Source organism: Hyla sarda, chromosome 6 (assembly GCF_029499605.1).
Source record: "Hyla sarda isolate aHylSar1 chromosome 6, aHylSar1.hap1, whole genome shotgun sequence".
Classification (NCBI taxonomy): domain Eukaryota; kingdom Metazoa; phylum Chordata; class Amphibia; order Anura; family Hylidae; genus Hyla; species Hyla sarda.
In genome coordinates this window covers 285407313-285434166 of record NC_079194.1, presented here as the reverse complement: position 1 = coordinate 285434166, position 26854 = coordinate 285407313, and the positions used below count along the sequence as shown (strand labels likewise).

Sequence of the window (26854 nt, the reverse complement as noted above, 5' to 3'; positions counted from 1 at the left end):
AGTGGGATTCTGCTGCACCGCACTTTGGAATTACCACAATCAACATTCCAAACTCCGCCGAAAGAATGAACAATTTTCATTCTTTTGGCGGAATCTTCTTCGAAATGCATTGCATTTATTGAGATGGCTCATTTCTGACTGGTCCTAGTGCCGGCTTGCTTTGCCAGCTCCCGCTCCAGGCGGAATCTCCATATGTAGTGTGAACGAGGCCTTATTGTTTTTCCTTGCAAATGATGATGGTTCATGGAAAATACAAGAAAAGCTTCTAGAAAAACCCAGCTCTAAGGGGGTAGGAATGTTTATTATACAAATTGGGTGGGGGACATGGAAAAAAAAAAAAAGTTTTTAATTAAAGTTTCTACAATTATACTTTAGAGTATATACTATTTATATATAATATATATAATAACATAGACAATGACAAAAAAAAAAAGTCGGCCCGCGAAAAATAAAGCTACCACACTTTGTTCAGCCCCCTCTGACTCCTCTTGAACGGGTTGACAGACAGCAAATCGCGGAATGACTTTGCACGCACGAATTGGCCTTCTGCCAATGATGGACTTCGCGCGGCATCTCCCGAATTTTTCCAACACTGTTCAAGGTTTAGCTCGGAGGCCGCGATTCTAGAGTCTTTCTTGAGCACGACACGACTGAGAAACCGGCCCCAGGAACCAGTGGAGTGCTTGCGGACATCCACCATGCTGGAGGATAGTGAAGTGATTTGAGGTGAAGGAGGGCAGCTGAGAGGGCTACCGGAAGAAAGGAAGGAGTGAGCTGGACGTCTTGGGGTTGGGGGGCCAAGGTCCGGGAGCACGGTGGAGCCTCCTGGCTTGCAGCGATATTTAAGAGCCAACTTGCAGATGTAGCGTTCAGCCTTTCGCCGCTGCTGGATCGCAGAGAGTGGAGGGGGGCCGGAGAACGGATGGTCGCAAGGAGCCACGTCGTAAGATTGCGCGAGATCATATCGGGAACTTGAAGCTGATTGTAAGAAGCCATCTAGAGCACCTAAGAAAAACATAACGACACCTTATAAATGACATGAATAGAGTAGGGATCGACCGATATCGTTTTTTTTAGGGCCGATACCGATAATCGGTGCAGGTTAGTGCCGATAACTTATACCGATATTCCGGTATAAGTTATCGGCTATTTAACCCCCTGCGACACCGCTGCAGATCATTGATTTAAAGCGGGCGCTTTAAATCAATTATCTGCAGTGGCTTTTGCGGGGCCATAGGCCACCGCCACCACCCGCTTCTCTCCCCCTACCTGTCAGGGTGGTCCGGGCCATCCATCCTTCCTTCCTGTAGTGTCCGGGGGCATTTCGGGTGAAGAGTGAACCGGTCCGGGCTGTCGTCCTTCTCCGGCGGTCATCTTCTCCACTCCGGGCAGGCTCCGGCCTAGTACGCTGCATAGACGCCGCTGCGCAGTGACGCCTGTGCGCAGCGACGCATCTGACGTCACAGCGTAGCGGCGTCTATGCAGCGTACTAGGCCGGAGCCTGCCCGGAGTGGAGAAGATGACCGCCGGAGAAGAAGGACAGCCCGGACCGGTTCACTCTTCACCTGGAACGCCCCCGGACACTACAGGAAGGAAGGATGGATGGCCCGGACCACCCCCATTACGGGTAAGTTAAATTTTTTTATTGACTCGGAGGGTGGGGGAGGGGCCCGACCGGTATAGCGGTATGGGCAAAAATCCATACCGCTATACCGCCCAGCATCACGGTGGGGGGTGCGACGCGGTGCGGTGGGTCGGGGGTGCGGTGGGGGCGGCGGGGAATTATCGGCTTATCAGCAAGGTAATTGCCGATACCGATAATGCCCAAAATCGTGATTATCGGCCGATAATATCACCCATACCGATAATAGGTCGATCCCTAGAATAGAGGATATAGCCTATGTAGGTTTAGAAAAATATGTACTTTGTAAACATGGTCCCATAAATATCTTATTTAAAAAGGGGTACACCACTCCGAAAGCTGGGTGCGGGCTTCGGGGTCGCCGCATCCCCTCGTGACGTCACACCCCCTCCCATATACTTGCATTGAGGGGGCGGCGCATGACGGCATGAGGGGACATGGAGACCCCCGAAGTCCGCACCCAGCTTTCGGAACTAAATGTTCAGAACGCTGGGGAGTGGAGTACCCCTTTAAAGGATTACTCCTGCAAAAATTAACTTGTCCCCTATCCTGTGTATAAAGAAGTAGCTGATCGCGGAGGGTCTGACCTCTGGAACAGCCTGCGAACACCGGAACGGGAACCAGCTCTCAGTGAGGAGCGCACGCTGCAGACGGCACACTCCATTGATTTCTATAGGAACGCAAAAGAGAACCCGAGTACAGCTCTCTGACATTATCGGCTCTCCCATAGAGAGGAGTGGAGGACGTGCTGTCTACCGGTAGATGACACGTTCTCCTCACAGAGAGCCGGGGTACCACTCCGTAGATGGCGGGACATCTCAACGGTCTGACCCTCCGCGATCAGCTACTTGTCCTCTATCCACAGGATAGGGGACAAAGTTTTTTCTGGAGTTCTCCTTTAAACATGACCGACACTATAGTCAAGTGGTCTCTTAACTGGACCTCCAGCTGTTGCAAAACTACAACTCCTAGCATGCCCGGACAGCCAATGACTGTCCGGGCATGCTGGGAGTTGTAGTTTTGAAACAGCTGGAGGTCCAGTTAAGAGACCACTTGACTATAGTCTATCCCATAGGGTCCCAATGGCCTTACCAATACTATGTGACATGAACAAATGGTCAAGTGACTATAAGGACCAGATAAACACTACAAACAATGGTCATTAAAGGGGTACTCCGGTGCTTAAACATCTTATCCCCTATCCAAAGGATAGGGGATAAGGTGCCTGTTCGCGGGAGTCCCGCCGCTGAGGACCCCCGGGATCATGCACGAGGCACCCAGTTTGTAATCAGTGCCCAGAGCGTGTTCGCTCCGGGACTGATTACCGGCGACCGCAGGGCCGGCGGCGTGACATCACACCTCCGCCCCCGTGTGACGTCACGCTCCGCCCCTCAATGCAAGCCTACGGGAGGGGGCGTGATGGCTATCAAGCCCCCTCCCGTAGGCTTGCATTGAGGGGGCGGAGCGTGACATCACACGGGGGCGGAGGCGTGACGTCACACCTCGCCCGCCCTGCGGTCGACCATAATCAGACCCGGCGCGAACACGCTCCGGGTCTGATTACAAACGGGGTGCCGCATGCATGATCCCGGGGGTCCCCAGCGGCGGAACTCCCGCGAACAGGCATCTTATCCCCTATCCTTTGGATAGGGGATAAGATGTTTAAGCACCGGAGTACCCCTTTAAACCCAGATCACCAGCTCCCAATCTCTTTATGCGGAAGCTACACAGCCGCTTTCCATTGATGTTCAGCATTAGACAGTTTTCGAGGATCACAAGCGAAATGCATTCTTCCTATTGTATCCCAAAATTTTTGGAAATAGTCACAACCATCTGATTGAAGCGCACAAAATAACCCAAAAAGAGGGGAGATTTATCAAAACCTGTGCAGAGGAAAAAGTGGACCAGTTGCCCGTAGCAACCAAATGGCTTCTTTCATTTTTCTGAGGCTTTTAAAAGAAAGAAGCGATCTGATTGGTTTCTATGGGCAACTGTTTGAGTGTGACTAGAGGAAAAGTCAAAGGCCGCAAACCCAGCCTGGGCTTATTGGCTACAGAGGCCAGAGATCACATGATGACAAATGGTCGTTCATCGCCTGATCGGGTCCTTTTGACCTGTCAAAATATCATCAGGCGCACATCTGGCAGTGTAATGACCTTACAGGTTATGGATACTAGATTTATGGGGACAGAATGTTGATTCAGGAACATATTCTGAGGCCACAATGGAGTCCAAAAGGAATTTTTCCTTCCATCTAGAAGGTTAAAAGGGGTACTCCGGTGGAAATTTTTTTTTTATTTATTTTATTAAATCAACTGGTGCCATAAAGTTAAACAGATTTGTAAATTACTTCTATTAGAAAATCTTAATCCTTCGAGTACTTATTAGCTGCTGAATACTATAGAGGAAATTATTTTATTTTTGGAACACAGAGCTCTCTGCTGACATCACGACCACAGTGCTCTCTGCTGACATCTCTGTCCATTTAAGGAACTGTCCAGAGCATCATATGTTTGCTATGGGGATTTTCTCCTACTCTGGACAATTCCTAAAATGGACAGAGATGTCAGCAGAGAGCACTGTGCTCGTGATTCAGCAGAGAGCTCTGTGTTCCAAAAAGAAAATCATTTCTTCTGTATCATTCAGCAGCTAAGAAGTACTGGAAGGATTAAGATTTTTTTTTTTATAGAAGTAATTTACAAATCTGTTTAACTTTCTGGCACCAGTTGATAAAAAAAATTTAAAAAAAAAAAGCTTTCCACTGGAGTACCCCTGTAATGTCAACACGATGAAACTTCAGAGCAGAATTCCGTGGGAATATTCCGCTGCAGTAAAGTCCCACTGGTTTGAATGGGATTCTTCTACACACGGCGGAATTTTCATGGCTGAAACACCTGAGACATCCAGATTCTGGCATTTGCAGAAAGACTAGACTTGTCCAATTTTTCTGCGGAATCTGCTAGGAAATGCATTGAAGTCTACTGAGACGGCGCATTTCCGAGCGGTCCTAGCAACAGCATATTCTGCCAGCGCCCGTTGTCTGCAGAATTTCCCGCCCAGAAGTTTTCCAGGCGGACATTCCGCCGTATGACCATAGCCTAAGGGTATGTTCACACTGAGGAATTCATGAGTAATCATTTTGGTCCGGAAATTCGGCAAATCTGCCATCTTCTGCTTGGAGCAGAATTTGGTGCAGAATTTGATGTGGAATTTGAAGAGGATATCTGGAGGAGGATCAGTAGTACTGCAACAACCAATGGGCTGGCTCTCAATTCGCCTTTAGAAAATTCTGCATCAATTCTGCTCCGAACTCATTTCATCAGTAAAAATAAAGTCCCGTTGACTTCAATGGGCTTTTACCCGCATATTTGCCAGAAGAATGAACTTTTTCGTCCACAGAAGGGCGGCAAGAAAGGTAATTACAGTCAATAGAACTTTCATTCAAGGCAGAATTTGAGTGGAATATTGGCGCGGTATTACGCAATTAAATTCCTCATCAATTCCCTAGTGTGAACAAACCCTTATGGGGCAACTGGAATCTTGGAACTTTATAAACATTTGTTTTCCTTCAACCTTATAAGTTATGGCCCAGATTTCTTAACACCGTGTGAGAGAAAAAGTGGAGGGATTTTTCCATAGCAACCAATCACAGCTCAGCTTTCACTTTACCTCAGCTCATTAGCTGAGCTGTGATTGGTCGCTGTGAGAAAATCCCTCCACTTTTTCCTCTCACACAGTTTCATTAATCTGGGCCATATACGTCACTAGGTTATAGCCAACCGGAAGGCCGAACGAACAATATAGACCGTTTGTACGGCCTTCACCACACGACACTAGAGCCATATAAAATCTGTATAAATGGCCTCCAATCTTCAAGGTGGGCACTCGTTTACTCGGTCAGGCCATCTAATAGGGCCTTTAGGTCTTGCCATATACCGTATTTTTCGCCATATAAGACGCACTTTTTCTTCCCCACTGGGGGGGGGGGGGGAAGTTGGTGCGTGTTATACGGCGAATACACATTAAAACTCTGTCCTATCGCGGCGGTCCCTGCGGCCATCAACGGTCGGGACCCGCGGCTAATACAGGACATCACCGATCGCGGTGATGCCCTGTATTAACCCTTCAGACACAGTGATGAAAGCTGAGCGCTGTGTCTGAAGCGAAAGTGACACTAACCCGGCTGCTCAGTCGGGCTGTTCGGGACCGCCGTGGTGAAATCGCGGCGTCCCGAACAGCTTACAGGACACCGGGAGGGACCTTACCTGCCTCCTCGGTGTCTGCTCCGTGCCGGGATCCCCTGCATGGCCGGCGCTCTACTTCGTCGTCATCATGTCGTCGCGCACGCTGTCCCATCACCTAATAGGAGCGGTGTGCGTAGCGACGTGATGGCGGCAACGGAGAGCGAGGGTACCGGGCAGCAGAGACGTTCCGGAGCGACGGGGACACGGCAACAGAGATGGAGGGCGACATCCAGGGCAGCGGTGACTGGTCTGGAGCGGCGGGGACACGTGAGCATTACCTCCTATCCAGTGGTCTTCAACCTGCGGACCTCCAGATGTTGCAAAACTACAACTCCTGGCATGCCCGGACAGCCAACGGCTGTCCGGGCATGCTGGGAGTTGTAGTTTTGCAACATCTGGATGTCCGCAGGTTGAAGGTTCAGAAAAATACGGTACTACTATAAATTACCTGCAGACATTGGCCTTTTAGTTTGTGCAGTTCCACTTTGCAGCTCCTTCCTCCGTTCCATCGTACAATCTATAGACCGGGGTCTCACCACAGAATTTCTACATGGCGACATCACGGAGACAGAAGTGTGACACGAAATGTCGCTACAGAGGGAAGAACAGGACGACGAAGTGGAGTCCAGGTCACTAGTCTCATAGAAACCTGAAACAGATGAGTACAATAAATTTACATGTGCTGAATTTTTAACAAAACCAAGATTTAATTTTAAAAAAACTACACAAAATATCTAGATCCGCCATGTATTGAAGCTTTGGTTAAATTCTACTTCACTTTTCCTTAGTAAAATCTTCTCACAATTCTTTCTGCGGAAACTGCTCAGAAAGGTCTAAGGAGATGGCGCATTTCCAAGCGGTCCTAGCGCCTGCATGTTCTATCTGCGGAATGTCCTCATGGAAATTTTCCAGGATGGACATTTCACCATGTGAACATATTTACTGCAGAAAATCCGCAGGGGGATTTTGCTACCATTGACTTCAATGGGTCTGCAGAAAATTTACAATAGTGGTGGATTTGCGGATTTTCTTCAGAACTATTGAAGTTAATGGTTGTAAAAATCCGTTGTGGATTTTCTGCAGCAAATAAGCTACAGAAAATCTGCCCGTGTGAACGGACCCATAGGGTTTGTTCACATGGGCGGATATGATTTTGAACTCCGTGCGTTCCCAGCTGCGAGCTCTTGGCGCCAGGATTTTCGGCAGAGAAAAACCTACCGTTGACCCCATTGATTTCAAGGCCAGAACTTCTCTTCCACATGTTCTGCACGGATCAGTACGGAGAGACACAGCTTATGCTGGGCGGTACAATTGGCAAGGCAACCATACAACTCCCAGCCAGTTCCGTGCACAAGTCCTGTTCATCACAAAAAGGGCTCGTGCACGGAACTTACTCGGCATCGCACAGTTACTATGCCAACTGTGCCGCCCAGATCAGTGCATAAGAAGCAGGGGGGCAGCTTTGGATTTTTACACGGGAAAATGAGCGTCAACTCAAAAGGGCCAACATAATGGATCTTTTGTGAGGTCACTTGATTCATCATTAGCCGCCACACATTGCGCTGTGTAAACAGAGGATGTGCGCTGATTAGGTGGAATTTAAAGGGCCACACAAGTGACAGAGCTGTCAGTTCAGGTCACAATCAGATAGGGACTTGAGGCAGTAATACAAAAAATGTGTATCGAAATAGGAGTCTCCCACAAAAAAAAAAAAAATTATTATATCATATAAATATCTGTCTGTCAATCTAAACACACACACACACACACCTATAATCTCAGCTTAACATAAATATATATAATCTCAGCTTAATATATATTACCGTATTTTTCGCCGTATAAGACGCACTTTTTCTTCCCCAAAACTGGGGGGGAAAAAGTTGGTGCGTTTTATACGGCGAATACACCCCTATCGCGGCGGTCCCTGCGGCCATCAACGGCCAGGACCCGCGGCTAATACAGGACATCACCGATCGCGGTGATGCCCTGTATTAACCCTTCAGACGCGGCGATCAAAGCTGACCGCCGCGTCTGAAGGGAAAGTGACACTAACCCGGCTGTTCAGTCGGGCTGTTTGCGATTTTACCGCGGTGGTCCCGAACAGGCCGACTGAATAGCCGGGTTAGTGCTTACAGGACACCGGGGGGGGACCTTACCTGCCTCCTCGGTGTCTTCTCCATTCAGGGATCCCCTGTATGGCCGGCGCTCTCCTTCCTCGTCACGTACGTACAACGGCGACGGAGACGGAGAGCGAGGATACCCGGCCGGCAGCAGAGACGTTCCGGAGCGACGGGGACACGGCGACAGCGATGGAGCGACATCCAGGGCAGCGGTGACGGGTCCGGAGCGGCGGGGACACGTGAGTATTACCTCCTATGCAGTGGTCTTCAATCTGCGGACCTCCAGATGTTGCAAAACTACAACTCCCAGCATGCCCGGACAACCGTTGGCTGTCCGGGCATGCTGGGAGTTGTAGTTTTGCAACATCTGGAGGTCCGCAGATTGAAGACCACTATTGGATTCAAAATCTTCCATTTTTTAGATTTTGCACCTAAAATTAGGGTGCGACTTATACGCCGGTGCGTCCTATAGGACGAAAAATACGGTATCTCTCTATATTATATTATATTATATTATATTATATTATATTATATTATATTATATTATATTATATTATATTATATTATATTATATTATATTATATTATATTTTATATTTTATATATTATATTATATATTATATTATATATTATATTATATTTTATATATTATATATTATATATTATATATTATATATTATATATTATATATTATATATTATATATTATATATTATATATTATATATTATATATTATATATTATATATTATATATTATATATTATATTATATATATATATATATATATATATATATATATATATACCAGTGGCAAAAACCACAAAACAGCTGTCTGCAGATGGGCAGAAACTTTCCTTTTGGGGGGAGTAGTCTGGCTTGGCATAAAATCCCAATCAGCTTTTTTTTTTATTCCTTAACAGGCGCTAAACTGATACCAGGGAACATTACCTGAAAAGGTGATGTAATGAGCTACTTTGCATATTCCTATATTATAATATATATATATGCTGCTGCATTCTTCTGTTGCTGTGTGTATATATATATATATATATATATATATATATATATATATATATATATATAATCTCATCTTAAATATATATATATATATATATGTTTATTATATATGCTAAGCGGAGATTTTAGAACCCTCTAGCAGGGGTCAGCGCGGTCATTTTCTCCCATTACCCAAACAAAGCATTTTCTCCGATAACATTGTGCTGGAGAATCTCCTGTGTAAACATTTCACTTTGACAATCCCCCTTCCCCCTTTAAATGAACAGAATGGAGCTTCTCTCCCGCTGCCGCACCGTCAGAAAACCAAAAGGCTGTAAAGAAGTGGTTTCCTTATTGTGGGCCTCCAGCTGTTGCAAAACTACAACTCCCAGCATGCTCGGACAGCCGTTGGCTGTCCGAGCATGCTGGGAGTTGTAGTTTTGCAACAGCTGGAGGTCCACAATTTGGAGGCCACTGCTATAAAGCCTGCACATTTTGTGTCTGCTTATTTAACCCTTTAACAGCGTCTTCCCAGTACCTGAGCTATGGGCCGACATACAGTTCCCGCTCATCCTTCTTGTAAACAGAATATCGCTCGTAACTCCAGAACTTCCCAATCTGAGTCGAGGTGCCAGCGATCCAGAGCCCATTCTGCGCAGCGATGTAAATTCAGCGGGAAACACGGAAAGTAGCGGCTGGATTAAAACAAAAAAACAAACACACAAAATATTGTTAAGAGAGACTTGGCATTGGTGAATAGGAATCCATTGGTTTTAAAGTCTGCCAGAAGTAGTTACATGCTGCCCGAACCGTTACGGTAATCTATGATTCGCTCTGGACAGCGCTGCCCTTTCAGAGTAACCATAAGGGTGTTTTTACAGGGTGCCTCACGCTGGTACAAAACTACAACTTCCAGCATGCCCGGACAGCCTAAGGTTCAGGTAGCAAGAAACTAGTGGAAGGCGCTGTCCGATCCCATCGCATACAAAAAAAAAAAATACAAAAATACAAAAAAGGCAAGACAATTCTGTAAGGTACAGTACATGGATGCTACAAAGTGCAACAGATACTTTCACCACCGGGTGGCACTGTTAACTAAAGATGTATAGGCACGCCAGAAATGAAGCCACAACTGCTGCACAAGACGGGCTTTCAGGACCTGGCTGCAATGACAATTGAAAAACTACAACTCCCATCATGCCTCGACATCAAAAGGCTTAAAAGGGGTGCTCCGGTGGAAAATATATATATATATATATATATATATATATATATATATATATATATATATATATATTTTTTTTTTTTTTTAATCAACTGGTGCCAGAAAGTTAAGACAGATTTGTAAGTTACTTCTATTTAAAAATAAATAAATAAAAAAAAAATCTTAATCCTTCCAGTACTTCTTAGCTGCTGAATACTGCAGAGGAAATTCTTTTCTTTTTGGAACACAGAGCTCTCTGCTGACATCACTAGCACAGTGCTCTCTGCTGACATCTCTGTCCGTTTTAGGAACCGTCCAGAGAAGCATATGTTTGCTATGGGGATTTTCTCCTACTAAGGACAGTTCCTAAAATGGACAGAGATGTCAGCAGAGAGCACTGTGCTCGTGATGTCAGCAGAGAGCTCTGTGTTCCAAAAAGAAAAGAATTTCCTCTGCAGTATTCAGCAGCTAATAAGTACTGGAAGGATTAAGATATTTTAATAGAAGTCATTTACTAATCTGTTAAACTTTCTGGCACCAGTTGATTTATTGTACTGTATCTAGAACTAAGCCTAAGGCCATGTTCACACGTACGGAATTTCCGGGCGGAATTCCGCATTGTTTCTGGCAGGGAAATTCTGATGTCCGTGTCTGCAGAAAAAATAAGCGCATTTTTTTTCTCTGCGGACACCGCGCTGGACGCATAGCAGTCTGAGTCGGCGCATTCCCGTGAGGATATTCCGGACATGTGAACATGGCCTAAAGGGGTGAGATATACCCTCACTCCCTACTTCCCCATGCAGGTAAACCACGCTGCACAATAGCCAACTGCAAGACCAGTGTTTCCCAGACAGGGTGCCTCCAGCTGTTGCAAAACTACAACTCCCAGAATGCCCGACCCACAGTCTGAGATTTTGGTTATAGTGTCCACTATAGAACAATATATATCATTATGGAACGTTATATATCCGCCTTCTGCCATCCTGGCATGCTGGTAGTTGTAGTTTGGTAACAGCTGGAGGCACCCTGGTTGGAAAAAAAACTGATGCAGGGGAAAGAAAACCAAAAAAAAAAAAAACAATTATGCAGGCGGATGCTAGTTGCTCCATACTATGGGAAAAATTCCTTCGCAATACCAAATACTACAGTAAGAATAAAATTCCAGGCCGTTTGCGTAACTCTCAATAAAGTTAATGGGAGTTACGCAAATTGTGTAACGTTTCCAACTTGCCTGCTTTCGGCTTTACCCGACCACTGCGAACAGTGGAGGAGCAGAGAAAGCCAAAAGTAACAAGGTGGGAATACTCCTTTATGTGACTAGAATAAGTTATTCTTGTATTATAACAGTGTTTCCCAACCAGTGTGCCTCCAGCTGTTGCAAAACTACAACTCCCAGCATGCCCGGACAGCCAACGGCTGTCCGGGCATGCTGGGAGTTGTAGTTTTGCAACAGCTGGAGGCACACTGGTTGGGAAACCCTGGTCTAGACAATGTTACAGCAACACAAAAGGGGGAGATTTATCAAAACTTGTCCAGAGGAAAAGTTGCCGAGTTGCCCATAGCAACCAATCAGATCGCTCCTTTCATTTTTGAAAAGGCCTCTGAAAAATGAAAGAAGTGATCTGATTGGTTGCTATGGGCAATGCTTATCAAAACCTGTCCAGAGGAAAAGTTGCTGAGTTGCCCATAGCAACCAATCAGATCGCTCCTTTCATTTTTGAAAAGGCCTCTGAAAAATGAAAGTAGTGATCTGATTGGTTGCTATGAGGCAACTCAGCAACTTTTCCTCTGGACAGGTTTTGATAAATCTCCCCCATAGTTTTGCCTATATGCAGCAATCGCAACGCGAAACCAGACGACGACAGAACCTCCCCCCCCTGCCAGCTGTAAAACATATGGCGAACACTTCTGAAGTCCAGCGAGGGTATGTTATGTATTAGTCACAGTCACTTCAAAAGTTTTGGGGGGGGGGGGGGGGGGATTTGGGTGTTCAGACCCCCATAGACCACTAGATGAAGGTGTCCCTCCCAGTCTACCTCAGGAGTTGAGCTCTATAGTAAATCTATTAAAGGGGTACTCCAGTGGAAACCTTTTTTTTTTTATATCAACTGGTGCCAGAAAGTTAAGCAGATTTGTAAATCACTTCTATTAAAAAAAATCTTTATCCTTCCAGTACTTATTAGCAGTTGCATGCTACAGAGGACATTTTTTTCTTTTTGAATTTCTTTTATGTCTTGTCCACAGTGCTCTCTGCCGACACCTCTGTCCGTGTCAGGAACTGTCCAGAGCAGCATAGGTTTGCTATGGGGATTTTCTCCTGCTCTGGACAGTTCCTGATACGGGCATCAGGTGTCAGCAGAGAGCACTGTGGACAAGACAAAAATGAAATTCAAAAAGAAAGGAATTTGCTCTGTAGCATACAGCTTCTAATTAGTACTGAAAGGGTAAAGATTATTTAATAGAAGTAATTTACAAATATGTTTAACTTTCTGGCACCAGTTGAATAAAAATAAAAAAAAATTAATGGTTTTCCACCGGAGTACCCCTTTAAGTCCATCTCTGCAACAAAGCGGGTAGAGCAGCCTTTAACCACATGTTTCTACTAGAGATGAGCGAACTTACAGTAAATTCGATTCGTCACGAACTTCTCGGCTCGGCAGTTGATGACTTTTCCTGCATAAATTAGTTCAGCTTTCAGGTGCTCCGGTGGGCTGGAAAAGGTGGATACAGTCCTAGGAGACTCTTTCCTAGGACTGTATCCACCTTTTCCAGCCCACGGGAGCACCGGAAAGCTGAACTCATTTATGCAGGATAAGTCATCAACTGCCGAGCCGAGAAGTTCGTGACGAATCGAATTTACTGTAAGTTCGCTCATCTCTAGTTTCTACCCGTACCTGTATAATTTCAGACCAGATAATATGCCGTTTATTGATGGCGTGGTCTCTTGATAACCTATGCTGATATGACTAAAAGGGGTACTCCGTTTGTAAACAAATTATTTAAAATCAACCCGGTGCCAGAAAGTTATACAGATTTGTAAATTACTTCTATTTAAAAATCTTAATCCTTCCAGTACTTATCAGCTGCTGTATACTACAGAGGAAGATGTGTAGTTCTTTCCAGTCTGACCACAGTGCTCTCTGCTGACACCTCTGTTCACGTCAGGAACTGTCCACAGCAGGAGAGTTTTTCTATGGGAATTTGCTTCTACTCTGGACAGTTCCTGACAGAGGTATCAGCAGAGAGCACTGTGGTCAGACTGGAAAGAACTACACAACTTCCTCTGGAGCATATGGCAGCTGTTTTATTGTTTTAAATGTTTTATTGTTTAATTATACCCACCTTATTGTTTAACTTTCTGACACCAGCTGATTAAAAAAAAAAAATATACAGTGGTCCCTCAACATACGATGGTAATCCGTTCCAAACGGACCATCGTTTGTTGAAACCATCGCATGTTGAGGGATCCGTGCAATGTAAAGTATAGGACAGTGGTCTACAATCTGCGGACCTCCAGATGTTGCAAAACTACAACACCCAGCATGCCCGGACAGCCGTTGGCTGTCCGGGCATGCTGGGTGTTGTAGTTTTGCAACATCTGGAGGTCCGCAGGTTGTAGACCACTGTTAAAAGGAAGTTGTACTCGCCTGTCCCCGCCGCTCCGGACCGTCACCGCTCGTCACCGCTGCCCAGGATGTCGCCGTCCATCGCTGCCGCCGCGTCTCCGAGGTGTCCCCGATGCTCCGGCAAGGCTTCTGCTTCCCCGCCATCCGCGCTCTCTGTCGCCGCCATCACGTCGCTACGCACGCCGCTCCTATTGGATGACAGGACGACGTGCGCAGCGACGTGATGAAGACTATGGAGAGCGCCGACGATGCAGAGGATCCCGAAGAGGACGCGCCGGAGCCCCGAGGACAGGTAAGTGATCGTCAGCGGACCACACGGGGCACCGTAAACGGCTATCTGGTGGCAGCTGAAGCAGTCTGCGCTGCCGGATAGCCGTTTATGCGATGGCGCCGACATAAAAAAAGCATCGTATGTTGATGCTGCCTCTGAGAGGCCATCGCATGTTAAAATGATCGTATGTCGGGGCCATCGTAGGTCGAGGGGGGGGGGGTCACTGTATATATTATTTGAATTTGGCAGCACAGTCAAAAAAACAAAAAAAAAAAAAAAAAAAAAAACACAAATCCATCCATTTTACTTGTGTCTTTCCCCTCACCAAGTTTCATTGAATTCAATAGGAAAACTGACAGTTCACATGTAGTTTATCTTAATTTAACAGCCATAATAATAAGTACCGTATGTGATCTTTTTTATTTTATTTTTTTACCTGATTTGCATAACACTTTGCATAACATCTTTGAAGCAATTTGTAATAAGTTTGTGTTTTACAGGATTTTTTTTTTTTTTAGCATTTTTTTTTGGGGGGGGGGGGGCCCAAAAAAAATGGTAAAAAAAAAAAAAAAAATCCTGTAAAACACAAACTTATTACAAATTGCTTCAAAGAGCAATTAAAGGCATTTGCTTCGAGCCTTAACATACACTGAGTTACCATTAGCCTACACTGAAAAGACAGCATGGAAAGGTTATATGGCTTCCTGTGAGACCGGTCCTACTAAGGTTGTGTCCGTGTTAAAAGGGAAATGAGGCCGAATTCACACGGATATTCCAGGAAAGTCATGGAAAACAGAACGGATCCCAGCAAAGAACATAAAAGGTGCATTCACCACCAAGAGAATGAAGGACGGAGCACTCACCCGGTTCGTTGCCTGGATATGCAGCTCAACACCGATGGGGTATGTAATGGGGTATTTTCGGCAGGGAGGCGGTAGATGGAACGGGAGGAGCTCAGAGCCGTAAAGGTATACAGCCTGATGAAGCGCCATTTGGAGTGATACGGTCCTTTGAGCTCCCCGTCCCCCCCCCCCCCCCCCGTTCCATCTACCGCCTCCCTGCCGAAAACGCATACCCAGTTGGTGTTGAGCTGCATATCCAGGCTACGGACCGGGTGAGTGCTCCGTCCTTCATTTTTTCGGTGGTGATTGTATTTGGAGTTTTCTTTATATTCGTGAAGCATCCCCCCGCACTCCTGTCCAGTAATAGTACGTTCCATTATCAGTAATCCATAGAATTTAACAGCGTGGTGTCCAGTGCCAATTCATCATTCTCCAGTTATATGTAAAAAAATAAAAAGGTGCATTCGCATTAATAAATATGTTCCAGTAACCGTAGTAGCGAAGGGTTGTTACCGCCACCTTTAACCCTTCTCAGGGATAGGAAGACTTTGTCCTGTTATTTAGGGCTCTGTACACACCTTCCACAAACACACACCTCTTACCCAAACACAGATACAAGTACAGAGCAGGTATCTGATTGGGACCTTCCTCTAAGTGCACTTAGGGATAAGGTGATTTCCTGTATCTCCGCTACTGTGCGGCCTTTATGGAGTGTGAGCTCACATGTCACCCTTACCATCTGTACTGGTGTTTCCCAACCAGGGTGCCTCCAGCTGTTGCAGAACTACAACTCCCAGCATGCCACTGTTCTCATAGTCAAAAAAAAACTCATACCTGCCACATCGGCTAAAACAGGTGAGCACAAGGCATACACAAGAACCTCTACATCAATGTTTCCCAGCCGATGTGCCTCCAGTTGTTGCAAAACTACAACTCCCAGCATTCCACTGTTATTATGGGGAAAAGAAAAAAAAACGCCTACCTGCCACATCGGCTAAAACACGTGAGCACAAGGCATACACAAGAACCTCTACATCAATGTTTACCAATCGGTGTGCCTCCAGCTGTTGCAAAACTACAACTCCCAGAATGCCTACAGCTGACTGGGCATGCTGGGAGTTGTAGTTCTGCAACATCTGTAGGCACCTTGGTTGGGAAACAATGTTGTAGACCAGTGTTTCCCAACCAGGAAGTCCCCAGCTGTTGCAGAACTACAACTCCCAGCATGCCACTGTTATTATGGGCAAAAAAAAGTGGCTGTCCGGGCATGCTGGGAGTTGTAGTTTTGCAACAGCTGGAGGCACACCGGTTGGGAAACACTGCTGTAGACTATAGTGGACTCACCTCTGGGTCTTCACTTTGCTCCATGGTCTCCTCCATATTCTGTACAGTCTTCTTTAGATCTTGGGCTCTGGTCCAGGTAGATGATGGGCACTGCCATGGGTGACTGCTGGTGACCCCATCAGCTGGTTCTTGGTTCCATCTCCTTGGGGGTTGTGGTTGATCTATGGATTGTTCCTCTAAGATGGTCTTTGCAGGTCTTAGTGACTCCACACTCCATTGACCCAGCTTTCTAGTGTGACCTTTGGCCTGAGCCCCCTCCACCAGGTCATGCCTGAGGAGCCTTGATGGTGGGCTGGAGTCCAGGTCCTCTGGAGGAGACATCTCTAGAAGGTTCCCTAGTGAACTTCTTCTTAGTCTGCCAATGACCTCCTCCTGGATGTCTTCATAGTCCAGACTTCTAGACATTGTAGGTAAAGTCCGATCCAGGTCTTGGTTCCTCTTCTCCACACTTTCCTGTGTGCACCTCCGGCGCCATCTGCCCCGACCCCCCTTCTCTGTGCTCCTCAGGACTCCTCTGACCCTCTCCTCTGCCTCCAGCCTCATGACATGGAGCTCCTTCAGACTAGCTGTGGTCTGCTCCAGACATCGGGTCACCCATGCCCGATCTGATCGGCTGTGAGCAGGAGGCTGAGGCCTCATAGTGCTGCAGATCTCACCTGGAACGATTAGAAGTCAGTGCAGATTACAACTCCCCGGCCATGTATCCTGCAGACAGCCTGGACCTGGAAAGCTCAGCAGGGACTCCAAGGGAGCGGAGCAGCCAATCAGAGCCCGCCTGTAATCGGATCCCGCATGTCACAATGTGAACAATCACTTTCCGGATGCCAGCACTCACACAATGAGGGGAGATGCGGCTCTAAGGCCGGGAGGCTCCTTGTTCTCTTATCAGGGACTAGAACACTGGGATCCCCTCCGCCCGCACTCACATCGTCTCCGCACTCACATCTCCTCTGCCTTTGTCCGCACTCGGCTCCGGCGCCGGGGATTTAAACTCAGTGACGTCACAGTGGGCGGGGAAACCTCTGGACCTGGGAAAACTACAGAATGATAATACATGTCTGATATTCATATTTATCACATGAATCTATCTCATATCTATCTCTCTATCTATCTCATATCTATCTCATATCTATCTATCTCTCATATCTATCTATCTATCTCATATCTATCTATCTATCTATCTATCTCTCTCATATCTATCTATCTCATATCTATCTATCTCATATTTATCTATCTCATATCTATCTATCTCATATCTATCTATCTATCTCATATCTATCTATCTCATATCTATCTATCTATATCATATCTATCTATCTCATATCTATCTATCTATCTCATATCTATCTATCTCATATCTATCTATCTATCTCATATCTATCTATCTATCTATCTCATATCTATCTATCTAGCTCATATCTATCTATCTATCTCTCATATCTATCTATCTATCTCATATCTATCTATCTATCTCATATTTATCTATCTCATATCTATCTATCTCATATCTATCTATCTATATTATATCTATCTCATATCTATCTCATATCTATCTATCTCATATCTATCTATCATCTATCTTTCTCTTATCTATCTATCTCATATCTATCTATCTCATATCTATCTATCTCATATCTATCTATCTATATCATATCTATCTATCTCATATCTATCTATCTATATCATATCTATCTATCTCATATCTATCTATCTATCTCATATCTATCTATCTATCTATCTCATATCTATCTATCTAGCTCATATCTATCTATCTATCTCTCATATCTATCTATCTATCTCATATCTATCTATCTATCTATCTCATATTTATCTATCTCATATCTATCTATCTATCTCATATCTATCTATCTATCTCATATCTATCTATCTATATTATATCTATCTCATATCTGTCTCATATCTATCTATCTATCTCATATCTATCTATCATCTATCTATCTCATATCTATCTATCTCATATCTATCTATCTCATATTTATATCATATCTATCTATCTCATATCTATCTATCTCATATCTATCTATCTGGATAGGAGTAATGAAAAAATTGACCTTGGCAGCAGGCACTCAGTAATCCAATAGGAAGTGTCACACTCAGGTCCCGGAGTTGTAGAGTTCAGCAACTTTATTTGATGTACAGCAATGACGCGTTTCGGGGTGAAACCACCCCTTCTTCAGAAGTACATACCCAACATAAAACATGAGGGGTCTAAATAGGCATGGTGATTAACACACAAAATGGAGGGTGGTGCAAAGGTGAGAGGTCATGAACATATATAGCAATGTAAGTTTATATAAATATGTATAAAATAAGAGAGAACACAACATAATTCATATAATCATCAGCGAGAAAAACCCCACAAGGTACATTGTACGACCAGAGTAATCATTGTATAATCCAAGATTGTGTCCGGGATAATAACGTGAAAATGAGGCTTGGATCGCGCTGTCACGTGAGGTGAGGGTGAGCGGACAATCTATGGAGCCTGTACCCCCCCCCCCCCCCTTTCTCTATCTAGGGTAACACACGAGGCGCCGTCCTCTGGTCGTCTTTTTTCTACTTCTACACATATCTATCTATCTACATTATATAGATAGATAGATATAGATGTGTGTGTGTTTCTGCATACTTTTATATACTTTGTGCATGTTTGTATATATGTCTATGTGTTTGTGTATATATGAGTGTGTATATGTATATACATGTGTCTGTACACTGATATACTATGTGATGTCTGTATATGTGTGTCTATGTGTGTATCTGTATATATACTGTATGTGTATATACATATATGTGTGTCTGTATACTATTTTATCTACTACGTGCATGTATATGTGTGTATCTGTATGATTCTGTATATATGTGGGTGTGTGTATATGTATATACATATATATATGTGGGTGTGTGTATATGTATATACATATATATATGTGGGTGTGTGTATATGTATATACATATATATATGTGGGTGTGTTTATGTATATACATATATATGTGTGTCTGTATACTATTTTATCTACTACGTGCATGTATATGTGTGTATCTGTATGATTCTGTATATATGTGGGTGTGTGTTTATGTATATACATATATATATGTGGGTGTGTGTATATGTATATACATATATATATGTGGGTGTGTGTATATGTATATACATATATATATGTGGGTGTGTTTATGTATATACATATATATGTGTGTCTGTATACTATTTTATCTACTACGTGCATGTATATGTGTGTATCTGTATGATTCTGTATATATGTGGGTGTGTGTATATGTATATACATATATATATGTGGGTGTGTGTATATGTATATACATATATATATGTGGGTGTGTGTATATGTATATACATATATATATGTGGGTGTGTTTATGTATATACATATATATGTGTGTCTGTATACTATTTTATCTACTACGTGCATGTATATGTGTGTATCTGTATGATTCTGTATATATGTGGGTGTGTGTTTATGTATATACATATATATATGTGGGTGTGTGTATATGTATATACATATATATATGTGGGTGTGTGTTTATGTATATACATATATGTGTGTGTGTGTTTGTATACCCGGCTATGAACGTTACGCAGTATAATGTATCTTTTGTGGACTGGAATGATGAGGTTGTGGTTTTTTTGTGCCCGGCCTTATATAAACTACCTCTGTCTGCTGCACAGAAGCAAAAAAAGCATAACCCCGGGCTATTGACTTGTGTGAGCTCTTTATCATGCAGAGAGCTGGAGCTCCGGTCTGAGACAAAGGAAGAAAGAAGCAGGTGGACGGGTCGGCCAGGTCAGCGCACTACCTGCTATACCGTAATACCTTCTATACTGCACTACCTGCTATACCGTAATACCTTCTATACTGCACTACCTGCTATACCGTAATACCTTCTATACTGCACTACCTGCTATACCGTAATACCTTCTATACTGCACTACCTGCTATACCGTAATACCTTCTATACTGCACTACCTGCTATACCGTAATACCTTCTATACTGCACTACCTGCTATACCGTAATACCTTCTATACTGCACTACCTGCTATACCGTAATACCTTCTATACTGCACTACCTGCTATACCGTAATACCTTCTATACTGCACTACCTGCTATACCGTAATACCTTCTATACTGCACTACCTGCTATACCGTAATACCTTCTATACTGCACTACCTGCTATACCGTAATACCTTCTATACTGCACTACCTGCTATACCGTAATACCTTCTATACTGCACTACCTGCTATACCGTAATACCTTCTATACTGCACTACCTGCTATACCGTAATACCTTCTATACTGCACTACCTGCTATACCGTAATACCTTCTATACTGCACTACCTGCTATACCGTAATACCTTCTATACTGCACTACCTGCTATACCGTAATACCTTCTATACTGCACTACCTGCTATACCGTGATACCTTCTATACTGCACTACCTGCTATACCGTGATACCTTCTATACTGCACTACCTGCTATACCGTAATACCTTCTATACTGCACTACCTGCTATACCGTGATACCTTCTATACTGCACTACCTTCTATACCGTAATACCTTCTATACTGCACTACCTGCTATACCGTAATACCTTCTATACTGCACTACCTGCTATACCGTAATACCTTCTATACTGCACTACCTGCTATACCGTGAAACCTTCTATACTGCACTACCTGCTATACCCTAATACCTTCTATACTGCACTACCTGCTATACCGTGATACCTTCTATACTGCACTACCTGCTATACCCTAATACCTTCTATACTGCACTACCTGCTATACCGTAATACCTTCTATACTGCACTACCTGCTATACCATAATACCTTCTACACTGCATTACCTTCTATACTGTAATACCTTCTACACTGCACTACCTTCTATACTGTAATACCTTCTATACTGCACTACCTGCTATACCGTAATACCTTCTACACTGCATTACCTTCTATACCGTGATACCTTCTATACTGCACTACCTGCTATACCGTAATACCTTCTATACTGCACTACCTGCTATACTGCACTACCTGCTATACCGTAATACCTTCTACACTGCACTACCTTCTATACTGCACTACCTGCTATACCGTAATACCTTCTACACTGCACTACCTTCTATACCGTGATACCTTCTATACTGCACTACCTGCTATACCGTAATACCTTCTACACTGCACTACCTTCTACACTGCACTACCTGCTATACCGTAATACCTTCTACACTGCACTACCTTCTATACCGTGATACCTTCTATACTGCACTACCTGCTATACCGTAATACCTTCTACACTGCACTACCTTCTACACTGCATTACCTTCTATACTGTAATACCTTCTATACTTCACTACCTGCTATACCGTAATACCTTCTACACTGCATTACCTTCTATACCGTAATACCTTCTATACTGTACTACCTGCTATACTGTAATACCTTCTACACTGCACTACCTGCTATACTGTAATACCTTCTACACTGCACTACCTTCTATACTGTAATACCTTCTATACTGCACTACCTTCTATACTGTAATACCTTCTATACTGCACTACCTTCTATACTGTAATACCTTCTATACTGCACTTCTGTAATATGATTATTATTGTGTCACCTCTCTGCTACACTGTATCAGCCTGGAATTACTAAACCTAAAGTCACACTGCAGTCAGTATTTACATAAAAGATATATATATATATATATATATATATATATATATATATATATATGCAACAGTGTGTCACGGGTGTAGGGGGGACAAAGAAGCCAATACACTTTTAACAATAAGGGGCACATATCAGGGGTGTTGGTGGAGCCAGAAGATTTCTCGGGCATCATGGGGCACTGACAGAGGTGCAGAACAGAGATACAGTGTATCTATCTTTTCCATCCTCCCCTATACATGGCTGAACATTCGTGTATCCTTTAGCAGTAGCTTATCCCTCCCAAAACAATAGGAGGTTAGGTGGTAAAAATCCAACATCCCCAACCTTTCTCTCCACTGATATCATCTGTTGACGGAGAATCGGGAGGCCACCATATACAGTGATCCCTCAACTTACAATGGCCTCAACATACAATAGTTTCAACATACAATGGTCTTTTCTGGACCATCGTAAGTTGAAACCAGACTCAACATACAATGTACAGACAGTCCAGATCTGTGAAACGTGTCAATGGCTGGAAGAACCGACCAATCAAAATGGGCATTCACTGTTAAAACCCCTGTATTACTGAAGCGTATGCACTGACTGGTGTCTGGTAGCGCCCCCTACAGTACAGGGAGGTATTACATTTTCTGTACACTTTACCTGTACCAGGGTTACCTGCACCTTTGGACACCAGGTGAGGGCGACTCCATTACTTTTTTTACTTACAGGACCCTGAAGAAGCCCCTGTCCTCTACATAGACCAGTGTTTCCCAAGCAGGGTGGCCCCAGCTGTTGCAAAACTACAACTCCCAGCATGCCCGGACAGCCTTTGGCTGTCCGGGCATGTTGGGAGTTGTAGTTTTGCAACAGCTGGAGGCTCCCTGCTTGGGAAACACTGACATAGACAGTGATTTACAGTTCCCAGCAGATCTTTATTACTTTTATATGTAAAGACTTGCTTTATCTACTTATTTTTCTTATTTTTGGATGATATTTTGGGGCTTCAGAACCAATTACCAGATTTCCATAGAGTTCTGGTCTCAACATACAATGGTTTCAACATACAATGGTTGTCCCAGAACCAATTAATATTGTAACTTGAGGGACCACTGTATCTTAGACCAGAGTTTTCCAACCAAGGTGCCTCCAGCTGTTGCAAAACTACAACTCCTAGCGTGCCTGGACAGCATTTGGCTGTCCGGGCATGCTGGGAGTTGTAGTTTTGCAACAGCTGGGGGCACCCTGGTTGGGAAACACTGCCTAAGACAGTCTAAGGTCTACGGGCACCTTTAAACAAAGCTGAAAGTTCTGCCATTTCCGTACACCTGTATACATTGACAGGAATAATGCAGAAATCTTACAATATATACAGACAGAAGGCTGGCAGTATATTATATAAGTGATCAAGTGCTCGCATAGCAGGTGTAATCACAGTAAAAAAAACACATCAAAACGAGCCTTTGCACTTTAAAAAATGTTTCGTTTTATTTTTAATGTAGAAAAAATAAAAAAATAAAACAAAATTAGTATCACCCCATCTTCGAGTCTCATAAATCCCCAAAAATGCCACAAAGGCCAAATAAGAAAAAAAAAACACACCACAAAAAGGCACCGTGGAGGACAAAATTAAGGGGATGGTTTTTTGTGGCATTTTTTTTTTTCAGGCCAAACAAAAATTGTGTCTGTTCCACGATGGATAGCGTATTTTGATACGACCATGACTAAGAGCAACAGCTCGAAACGCGTCGGCGCTTCACTCCCATTTTAGAGTGACATGTCACTTTCCACTTTGTGGTAACACTTTTTCAATTTTTTTATGTGCACTATTAAAAGTTACGTTTTATTGGATACACTTCATCGGGGTTTTATTGGATACACTTCATCGGGGTTTTATTGGATACACTTCATCGGGGTTTTATTGGATACACTTCATCGGGGTTTTATTGGTTACACTTCATCGAGAGCTGGATATCTTCTCTTCTATTGTTCTAGCGTAGTTTGATCCCTTACAGACATGTCATATGTACCTCAAAATGACAAAATGTTATATGATTGAGAGGCAAATTCACCTCCAGGGAATATCATTTTTTTTTCTTTTTAAGTAACAAAACAAATACAGCATTAAAGGGGTACTCCGCCCCTGGCATCTTATTCCGTATCCAAAGGATAGGGGATAAGATGTTAGATCGCCGCGGTCCCGCTGCTGGGGACCCCGGGGATCGCTGCTGCGGCACCCCGCCATCATTACTGCACAGAGCGAGTTCGCTCTGTGCGTAATGACGGGCGATACAGGGGCCGGAGCAGCGTGACGTCATGGCTCCGCCCCTCATGACATCACAGCCCGTCCCCTTAATGCAAGTCTATGGCAGGGGGGCGTGATGTCTGCCACGCCCCCTTCCCATAGACTTGTATTGACGGGGGCGGGCCGTGATGTCACGAGGGGCGATCTCGCTCTGCGCAGTAATGATAGCGGGGTGCTGCAGCAGCGATCTCTGGGGTCCCCAACAGCGGGACCTCGGCGATCTGACATCTTATTCCCTATCCTTTGGTTAGGGGATAAGATGTCTAGGGGCGGAGTACCCCTTTAAAGGGGTACTCCGGTGAAAAACTTTTTTTTTTTTTTTTTTTTAAATCAACTGGTGCCAGAAAGTTAAACAGATTTGTAAATTACGTCTATTAAAAAATCTTAATCCTTCCTGTACTTATTAGCTGCTGAATACTACAGCGGAAATTCTTTTCTTTTTGAAACACAGAGCTCTCTGCTGACATCACGAGCACAGTGCTCTCTGCTGACATCTCTGTCCATTTTAAGAACTGTCCAGAACAGCATATGTTTGCTAAGGGGATTTCCTTTTACCCTGGACAGTTCCTAAAATGGACAGAGATGTCAGCAGAGAGCACTGTGCTCATGATGTCAGCAGACAGCTCTGTGTTTCAAAGGGAAAAGAATTTCCACTGTAGTATTCAGCAGCTAATAAGTACAGGAAGGATTAAGATTTTTTTAATAGAAGTAATTTACAAATCTCTTTAACTTTCTGGCACCAGTTGATTTCAAAAATAAAAGTTTTTCACCGGAGTACCCCTTTAAACTTTAGGCACAAGGAAATACTATTTCTCCCGTTACTTTCTCCCGTCACAAAATAACGTCCATTATTAATTACGGGCTATGACGGGTTAAAACGGATAATGTAAAAATCCCATAGACTACAATGGGATTTTGTATCGGCTGTTTAACAGACGATTTTCAGGGTTTTCATAACGGAACATATATAATTTTTTTTTTTTGAGCCAAATTCAGAAGTGGATCCATAAGGGAGGAGAAGTATAAGTCTTTCCTTTATATGTCCTATTCCTTTTGAATACATTTCTGGCTTTGGCTCAAAAACTGCAGTGGCCCGATAACATGACATATCCCTAGCAAGCTTAGTCTTGCCAGGGATTTTGACTATATCCTGGATCCACCATATCTTACCCAGCTTTACTTGGATGAGATATGCCCTTCCTAAAACCTGGTGTCCACATAGGACACCTTGGGCAAATATAGTAATCCAAGATGACCATTCCTATTAGAGATGAGCGAACTTACAGTAACTTTGATTCGTCACGAACTTCTCGGCTCGGCAGTTGATGACTTATCCTGCATAAATTGGTTCAGCTTTCAGGTGCTCCCGTGGGCTGAAAAAGGTGGATACAGTCCTAGGAGACTCTTTCCTAGGACTGTATCCATGTTTTCCAGCCCACCGGAACTCCTGAAGGCTGAACTAATTTACGCAGGAAAAGTCATCAACTGCCGAGCCGAGAAGTTCGTGACGAATCGAATTTACTGTAAGTTCGCTCATCTCTAGTTGCATCATATACTATACCAGTGTTTCACAACCAGCGAGTCTCCAGCTGTTGCACAACTACAACTCCCAGCATGCCCGGACAGCCAACGGCTGTCCGGGCATGCTGGGAGTTGTAGTTGTGCAACAGCTGGAGGCACCCCTGGTTGGGAAACATTGACCTATACTATATACTACTATATAGTCCAACATGCCGGGAGTTGTAGTGTTGCAACAGCTGGAGGCACCCCTGGTTGGGAAACATTGACCTATACTATATACTACTATATAGTCCAACATGCCGGTAGTTGTAGAGTTGCAACAGCTGGAGGCACCCCTGATTGGGAAACACTGACCAATACTATATACTACTATATTGTCCAACATGTTGGGAGTTGTAGTTCCCGTTTGGGGCAGCTGCTGAGCCACAGGCTGTATCAGGGCATGCTGGGAGTTGTAGTTAGCAATTAACTGCAACTCCTGAAATTAATTTAAAAAAAAAAAAGCGATCAAAAAGTCACATCAAAACAAAAAATGGTCCTGTTAAAAACTATGGATCGGGGCGCAAAAAATGAACCCTCTTACAGGCCCATATGAGGAGAAATAAAAAAAGTTATAGGGGTCAGAATAGGACAAAATACACCCCCCCCCCCCCCCTCCGCATATGTGTATCCTGTGATGTTAATAATTAATTAATTAATTAATTAATTAATTAATTGTGCAAATTAGCATGGCCGGTATTTTTGTTACAAGAAAGGCGGCAAACCTAGAACTGACCTAAAGAAAAATATAATGGAGATATAATTGAGATATAAAGATTTGTTTGACTTTTATTTATTTTTTTATTTTTTATTTTTTTGTGTTTTTCACCCACTCCAGGTTTTGGCAAAAAATACGGATGAAAAGGTGACCCTAACCTTATATGGCAGTAAGAAATCTTCTACAAGATTCCAGCAACTTTACTATTCCAGAGGATGATAAAGGTACCATCCCCCACGGACGGACGTGAGACTTAAGTGACATCGCCCTCCCCCCAATTC

At 43.8% G+C, this 26854-nt stretch overlaps 2 protein-coding genes across 2 annotated transcripts in view; one reads left to right on the top strand and one right to left on the bottom strand.

Annotated features, from left to right (window-relative positions):
* Window positions 1-291: 291 nt before the first annotated feature.
* Window positions 292-17273, bottom strand: LOC130277174 (uncharacterized). Its single transcript, XM_056527568.1, has 4 exons — window positions 16289-17273; window positions 9540-9696; window positions 6335-6535; window positions 292-1005 (listed from the first exon to the last, which is right to left on the bottom strand). Exons 1-4 carry the CDS (start codon window positions 16925-16927, stop codon window positions 455-457), a joined length of 1548 nt encoding a protein of 515 aa, XP_056383543.1. The 5' UTR covers window positions 16928-17273; the 3' UTR covers window positions 292-454.
* LOC130277175 (microtubule-associated proteins 1A/1B light chain 3C-like) overlaps window positions 11993-26854 on the top strand; it is a 61051-nt gene continuing 46189 nt past the window's right edge. Inside the window, exons 1-2 of the mRNA XM_056527570.1 lie at window positions 11993-12129; window positions 26694-26797. Coding sequence (XP_056383545.1) covers window positions 26737-26797 — 61 coding nt within the window. The 5' untranslated portion in view covers window positions 11993-12129; window positions 26694-26736. The remainder of the gene's footprint in view (window positions 12130-26693; window positions 26798-26854) is intronic.